This window comes from Euprymna scolopes, chromosome 3, assembly GCF_053919585.1.
Source record: "Euprymna scolopes isolate OS-2025 chromosome 3, ASM5391958v1, whole genome shotgun sequence".
NCBI classification, from domain to species: domain Eukaryota; kingdom Metazoa; phylum Mollusca; class Cephalopoda; order Sepiida; family Sepiolidae; genus Euprymna; species Euprymna scolopes.
In genome coordinates this window covers 52,027,716-52,036,262 of record NC_136484.1, presented here as the reverse complement: position 1 = coordinate 52,036,262, position 8,547 = coordinate 52,027,716, and the positions used below count along the sequence as shown (strand labels likewise).

The 8,547-nt window shown below is 30.9% G+C and overlaps 1 protein-coding gene across 24 annotated transcripts in view; it reads left to right on the top strand.

Moving 5' to 3' along the window:
- The window catches only part of LOC145255000 (uncharacterized), a 471,291-nt gene that overhangs the window by 440,007 nt on the left and 22,737 nt on the right, over positions 1–8,547 (top strand). For all 24 annotated transcript variants that reach the window (XM_080113928.1, XM_080113930.1, XM_080113927.1 and 21 more), the window contains one exon: positions 1,910–2,025. In XM_080113928.1, the coding sequence (XP_079970054.1) occupies positions 1,910–2,025 (116 nt within the window). The remainder of the gene's footprint in view (positions 1–1,909; positions 2,026–8,547) is intronic.

The window sequence follows — 8,547 nt, the reverse complement described above, 5'->3', positions numbered from 1 at the left end:
AAAATTGAGTGAGATAATATAAAAAGGATACCCAGTTGAAATAATGAATATACTGGAATTGTTATGTTTTGAATAAAGCACACCTACCAGGATAATAAAAGCTCTAACTGGTTAAGAGGAGCAATTCATAAATTAAAAAAAAATATTGTGTGTGTGTGTGTGTACTAGACTACAACTATTACCAAAATTTGTTTAATTTGCATAAGGATAATATAGAAATAAAAACTTCTACGACTTTCCTATCTAATTTACATATGTTTACAGTGTGTACAAATCCACTATGTAAATTATCTGAAACGAGTCATTCTTTCAAAATGCTCAGACATTGACAACTATTTGTGGTTGAATCAACACATAGTATAAGAGAGTATGAAAGAAATACATAGATAGCTAAGTGAGAGATGGATAATTTGTTGAGTTAGTTACAAATTACAACCAATTAGAAAGATTAAGATTTAATATTTTCAAACATAACTCAATCCCAGAAGTAAAGGATACTTTAGCATGTACTTTGTGTCATTGAAGTATATAAGGAAAAAGCCTTAAGGAAATAAATGTCAATGAACTCGGCTTTAGTATACTAACACTACAAGAGGGAGGGGGCTACCAATTTAAAACTACAATCAACAGTTCTGAACTGTTTGTGACCTGCACTCACCAGACACTGGCAGGCGATGACATTGATTTCTTATTGAGTGTTACAGCAAAATCTGACACCTGACAAAAGGAAATGAAATAGGTAATAAAATTAAGTCTTATATGCAGAGAGCTGACAGTTTATTTAGCAACATTTAGAAATGTGCTGCATTATTTTTTCAAAGTGAACACCTCTGGCAGAGTCGATCATCTTAAGATGGGTATAAAATGTGTCACACGTTTTGGCAACAATATCCTTGTTTATAGTAACAAAAGCCTCCACAATGGTAGTTTTCAGATAGTCAACCATGTTGGAGTTTCAGGTAAAGAAAGTGGCCATAAATCCAGCAACCAGTGGTGAGAAATATTGTTAAGCAACCATGCCTGGGTCATGTTGTGTGCAGCACCTGGGTCCTGCTGGAAGATGTAGAGGCATCTAGTGGCAATCCAGTCCATTCAGGGCTTTACTGATCAACAACTCCTAGTAGAACTATGTGGTGACTTTCGAGCCCTTTTGAATGAAGAACAGAAGCATAGCGTTTCTATCATGGTAAATGATGCCAAGGATCAAGGCAGAGGAAGGAAAGTTTGTATGCTTTATGACAGGAGTAACCAATATTCTCCTTGATCATATGACAGATTGTTAACTTATGACAGCTCATGTCAGCGATGATCTTGGTGTAGCTCTAGTTTCAGATTTTGCTGCAACATTCTCTCTCTCTCTTCCTCTCTCATATATATATATATATATATATATATATATATATATATATATATATATATATCTGTAAACTATACTAATATAAACTGCAACTTAAAAAAAAAATACAGTAAAGGATTGAAATATTGTTGCAATCTCGCACAGTGCATGATTCACTATTTTCCAAAGCAACAGAGCAGAAAAAAGACTGAGGAGAATCCACAAAGCACCATCACATACTGTCTCTTTTTATCAGATTTGAAACAGACGGTACCAATGTTGTTGTTATCTTCTGTAATATAGCTTGAAAACAATATGCAATTTTATGTTTTTGATTAAAATAATAAAATATTTTTCTCTCCAATCATGACAAACTTATAATTTCACCTTTGAAATTGTATGTCATTTATTTATCAGGTTCAAGCCAGTATAAATTTGTATCTTTTACTAAAATTTAAACAGTTTATAGGAAATGAGTTAGACAACCTTATCGATAAAGCAAGCAAATTGTCACATGCTATGCATGACTGCATAGATTTGTAATGTAAATTGTGTTTTTTTTCCTGTTTTCAGGTGGGAAATGATGGCTGATGTTGAAGTTTGTCGAGCTGGAGCTGGGGTGGCCGTTTTAGATTGCCCTGTTGAACAATTGGAAGACATGCGTAAAACTCTCAATACTTCAGGACCAGGTAGGTTTTCTTCATTGTTTTCTTTAGCATTGGTACCTGTGGAATGGAAAATCATTTTGTATTAGAAATGAATTTCCACTTAGTATAAAGCATTATTCTCCATCATAAAAGTTGAGTTTTAATGTAAGCAAATATTTTTTTCAAAAATGAAGTGCGAAATAACTTATGATTATTGTATTAGCTGCCTGGTTTTGAATCTCAATTTGAAATGCTCATCATATCTGATCATACTGAGAAGCATGATACTGCAAAACAGCTGTAAGTGGATGACATACCCACACACTAGCAAGGCTAATTGGAGTCATGAAAATGGAAGATTTTAATAAAGAAATTTGTTTTAAACCACCTTTGCAACTTGAGTAAAAAAATGTTAGTCTTTAGCCTGGTGAAAAAAGAGAAAGTTATTAAACGAAAGATTAAGCTATAGTAAGGCACAAAAGAAATTATTTTTATAACTCCTTTTGCAATGTGAGTGTAAATATGTAATGATTACTTTATAAGTTTCTTCACATAAATAATAGTTTCTTACTCAAGTACAATGTAAACAAATAGTGGAGACTTTTTTTTTTATAAAAACATATTTATGTAAATGAGTCTCCATAGATGTTAAAAACCTATAATAAAATATATTTTACTGAGTTACATAGGAAAAAATAAGTTTACGCTGAAAAGTAGTTCATATGCCAATTGACATCATACGTGAAAAGTTGCGTATTATTTCATTAAAACATTTTAATTAGTTGTTATAAATGAAATTACTTCACCTAATATTAAGTAATTTGAATAAATAAATTTTGTTTTTGAGTAATTTTAATAAATAAATAGTTTACTATGTATTCTAAACAAATATAGCAATGTAGACATTTTTTTTATTAGTTTTGTAAGCAGTATATGTTGTTTAGGTCATGAATAAAAAGAATGTCTCCATTCTAACAATCTTCATAGCTGGAATAAATGTTGTTGAAAGAAACTGACACAAAATATATTTTGTTGCAAGCAACGTGGTGGTAGAAAATGATAAACTGGCTAGGCAGAATCAAATATCGATTTGACAAATTCAAGGCTATCTTTGACCAACTTTGGACCAAAAAAAAAAAAAAGACTGACTTCATTTAATTTTCTATACCTCAAATTTGATTCACGTAATCATTTGTTTCACTTATAATAAATCCACAGGGTAAACTATAGTAACTTAAAATATTTGAGTCAAATTTGTGTTTGTTCTAGCTGAAATTATATTATTTGTTATAGCTGAAATAAAGTATTGCATGAATCAAATTTAAGTTTTGTAATCCCACCACAAAGGAGAGATTGGACCTAGTAATTCACTCCTGTTCGTTTGCTTGCACTTTTCTCAATAATCACGCCTTGGATTTTTAAAAGATTTTGCACAAACATTAGTCATAGTGAAAGTAAATTTTTGCCTGGATGGATTTTCCAGGATAACTCTGGTCCCCCCCCCCCAGGGGGTATTATAGAGATGAAATTACCCCAAATTGTTCATCCGTTCATTTGTTTGCATTTTTCTCAATTACATCTTGGATTTTTTAATAATTTTGTACAAACATAAATCAAGGTGAAAGTAAATTTTTCACTCATGGAGGGGGACCCTGCATGCTCAACTTGTTTCTCTTTATTTATATATTTTTTGTTTTGTTCATTAATGAACATGAAATGTAACAAATTGAGCACTTACTGCATATTATATTTTGTTGTTGGATTTTTGAAGACATACCTAAATAGCAATCTATCTGACATATTGATATTTGATCTTGACTGGCCTACTTTTTTTCTTACATTGTATTGGTATGAATATCATTAATTTTGCGCGTGTGTTTTCTGAAAATACTTACTCTGGCTAAGAATACCGTTAAACTGGAGACATTTTTCCTGATTCACCAAAGCAGAAACAAACTTACATATGCCCTTAATACAAAAATAAGGCTTTGACATTTCCCTACTTATTTCTGCAATTAAACTTTAAAGGTTTATCATAATACTAGGTGAAATATTTTTCATTTTAACTTCCATTTGCACATGTGTTTGTATTACAAGTCAGACGGGACAGTAAAGTAATGGGTCTTTAGTTCTCTCTCCCTCTGCAAAATCTTAGAGACCAGGGTTGGAAAGTTGGATTGAGAAGTTAGCCCCCCTCCCCTGAGAAGGGGCCACTCTGACCTGCAAAAAGTTCCTGGGTAGCTCTTTCAGCATTCTCCATCAAGGGCACCTAAGGCAATTAGCAATAAACTAAGAGAAAAGACTAAGCCTTGGAGGATGAACTTTCTAGAACTGCACAGGAACAGTATTACACCGCAATCAAGAGTAACCTGATCATTAGAGGAATGGTCTGATCTCTGTTGATTTGGGAGCCGAGGATAAAAATCTCTAATAATAATTTAAAATTAAAAAAAAATTTTTGGTTGAAATTTTATCGGTTACATAAGATACCGATGATTTTTTTTTTTTTTTTTTTTTTCTTCTTAAACTTTAAAAATTTTTGTTTTGCAATTTTGTAGCTAAGTTATCCTTCATAAAAAATGTATTTTATTGAGGAATTTTTTTTGTTTGGATTTTCACAGTAATTTTTTTTTTTTACTGTGATCAGATTCTTCTAATGATTCTGTTTTTTTACTTTATCTATTTTTTTTTTCATTTCAAAAAAAAAAAAAAAAAAAAGACGAATAGAATGAAGAGGACATTATTAAAATAAAACTGTTTATAATAAAAGATTTGAATTTTCTGTCATATGATCAGTCATTCTTCCATTTCATCAAATATCAGTTTGCAAACTAATTTACCATCATCTAACATAAATTGATGATGACTTTTGCGTGGATTTGTAGGTTAAAGAAGTGCTTATCAAGGCTTTTTTTACTTTTTACAAGAAAGTCACCACTTATCAAGGTCTGAAGGCCACTTGAGGATAAGGATTAATGAGTGTGTGGTGGTCATTGGGACAACAGCATAGTAATCGTGAGTGATGGGAATTGAGAATTTAATTATTTAAGGGACGGCTAAACAAGAACTTGTTTACGTTGGAATTGAAGACGACCTTATTGTAGTCAGCTGGAAAGCAGGCCAGCAGAACAGAGTTCCACAGGCGAACAGTTCTAGAAAAGAAGCTTTGATCATGGAATTTGCATTTAGATTTGGGCACAGATAGAGAGTGGGAGAAATTGTTGGTAGTGGTTGTAGCTAGTTTGGTGATTTTTGTGAAAGTTTGGCAAGTTGGGGACTATAGATTGGAGCTCAGACGAGCACTCGCCATGCAAATAATGATAAAGCAGAGACAGCTGTTTTGCCATCAAAACCTGGTGTACATGCAGCTGTTATATAAACCAAAATGTATTTTGAATTGATTTTGATGAATATTTAATCAGTCTGCATTCCATTTTCTTTTTCATATTTACATAAAGAGAAAGTAGGAAGTACTAATTCCATACAGATAATATTACACTATCGGCCACAAGACGAAGCTTTTTTTTCAAATGAAACCCTTTTAATCTCCACAGTAAATACAAATAATAATATTAATTAAAAAAAAATGTAATAATAAAAATAATTCATTATTTTATTTAGTTTTAATTACTACTAGCAGGTCATCCGGTGTTGCACAGTCATAAAATATGCTTGAATGTGATATTTTAATTCATGCAGATTTCGTGTTTATTATTATAGAGTCAATAGTACTCAATATACAGTAGTGATTTCAGAAGTTAAAAAAAAAAAAAAAATAACTTGGGTGCTATCAGTTAGAATCGAAACCAAAACATATAGCTTTCCAGCCTTATTCGTTATCCTCTGAGCCACATTCATGCACATATAAAAAGTTGAATAATAATGTTGTTTAACATATGAATGTATATTTGTGCATGCCTGGAAGGTACATATTTAGTCGACTTATTCCTGCCAAGTTCAAATTCTTTTCCATTTTGATTCCTTTGCAACTATTTTTACTGGCTAAAAACGAAATCAAATTTGTTGCACAAGTTCAAATCTCCTATATATCAAGTTTCAAGTCTGTAGATGAAAAATTGACAGGAGTTTTGTAAAGACCGTTCCTCACACAGACAAGGTCATATATATATATATATATATATATATATATATATATATATATATGTGAGAGAGAGATAATAATTTCTTTTCAATAAAACTTTACGTTTTTTAAATTAAATGTTAACTGAACTCCTGTTTATTAACAATTTAAATTTGTTTTAAAAATAAAAGTGTTTTCAACATGAAATGTTTAATGCCTGGCATTTCAATTTAACCATTATATTTAACTAATGTATATTTTTGCAAGCTTATAATATACACCTAATACATTTGTTGCAGGATTCTTTTTAGATGAAACTAGAATTTCGATTATTCAGACTTTCATTCTCATTATGTTATGTTCCATGAATGATGTAAGAATATCGAAACATTGCAAATATTACAACCAGGATGAGAATAATTGTTTTAATAATTCAGATATATATATATACTAGCATAAGTACCCGCCGTTGACTGGGTTCAAAAACAGCCTGCAGAAAATGGACTGTGATTTATGAAAGTATGATAGGTTATGAAAAGGAGGGGGTTGTAAAGAGATTGGTTTTGTGACTCAAAAATTTTACCCTAAGCAAAATATGATGAAAGTGAAGATAATTTTCGCGAAAATATATATTTTTATATCAACTTTGTTTCCATTCGTAGCCAAGAGTGACCAACTAAATGATGTTTCCTTACAAACAGAAAATGTTACCTATATAATAATAAAAATATACAAGAAATAAATGTTACCATAGTCAATAAAAGTTACTTTTATGGTAGAAAAGTTCATTGGTTTGTATTTTAAGTAGTTTGTAAAAACATTTTTTTTTTATTAATTCACGAACCGGTTTTAAAAAAAAAATCAAAATGGCAGCAACTTTGAAATGGAGAGCCCCGTTTTCAATTTGAAGGAGGGGCACCTGAGCATTCTGTGTTAACAATTTATGAGAGTTCCGTCAACGTAAGGAATATTTATAAACATATTTTAATGTTTTCCGTTATTTTGTGCTTGAGGAATATTCGATTATGGCATGTGTAGTTTATATAAAAATTCATTTAAGTAGTTATCCCTTCAAATTTTATTTTAATTTCGGTTCACTGAAATGATTTCAAGTAAAGAGCATTAAAAACTATTTCAAAACAAAAAAAAAAACATGTACTGAACTTTTATTGACTATGGTAACATTTATTTCAGTTTGGAAAAATAATGAAGCTTTATTTACTTTAGTAAAATAATTCGAAACACCAAAATGGGATATTAAAAAAGTAAACACATAATTACTTCAGTTTTTTAAAGCAAAGAATCGATATGAATAAGGAGAAAATGCACCCCTTTTCAAGCAGAACAGCTTCGTTTCAGTTTTACAGTATTGAACAGTGCAGTATTGCACCATTGGATTCAGGGTTGTACTATTGTAATGTAAAGAACACGTAATCAACTGAATTCCTTCTAGTACATTGACAAAAAAAGCTTAAACACATATATATAAATAAAAATAAAAAGGTTATGTAAATGCTTTTAAAAAGACACGTAATCATGTGAGCAGGATTTTTTCCTTCTTTTGACACACTAACAAGTAACGTTCTTATTTTTTATTATTTATCTATTTTCGAAAGAGTGCCACGTGCAAGTGGAGAAGGAAAAAAACAGTTATGCAAAATTTGTGTCGAGAATTGTCTAAAATTCCAACTTTTTTTTTTTTGGTTTTCACTTTAATAAGAACGTGAATTTATTCGACACAATATGATTCAACTCAAAAAAATAAATAAAAGCTAACGTGAATTAAGATTAAAGTTAAGGTATTATTGTGGACCCTCACCCCTTTTAAAAAACCTTTTTAAACTTTGTGACATATTTACATTATATGGAGGTCAGGCGCAAACGAACACCCAATAATTTTATTATACCATATTTCTTCAAACTGAAACATAATTATCAAAGTATACTTACGCAAATAGATATGAAAAGTCTTTGTTAAAGTTTGTGCCGTATTTCCATGGAGTACAGGCGCGAACGCAGACCCCACAATTTTATTATACCATCCCTATTTAAGTTGAAACATACTTATCAAAGTATTCTTATGTACATCTATATCAAAAACCCTTGTAAACGTTTTTTTTTTTTCATTTTTTATTTCCATACTTTGGGGGCCAGGCGCGAACACAGACCCCACAATTTTTATGAACCACCGTTCTGCTAGAAAACATACCCATTCCTGATCCTCGATACATTTTCCATCATTATATGTAATCAGTTTTTTAAAATAGTCAACCATATTGGAGCCTATTCGTGACCACACACACACAGACGTTCAGTTTTATATTATAGATTACAAAAGTCTATATTCCAAATTTCAAGATGTTGACCATCTTACCGTTTATTTCTTATAGTACGTTGAAATGCACAATTCTTGACAGCACCTGTTTCATAGCGCAGAATCATTCATGTAATTATGTCAATTTTTGAATTTATTTCGCCCTTAA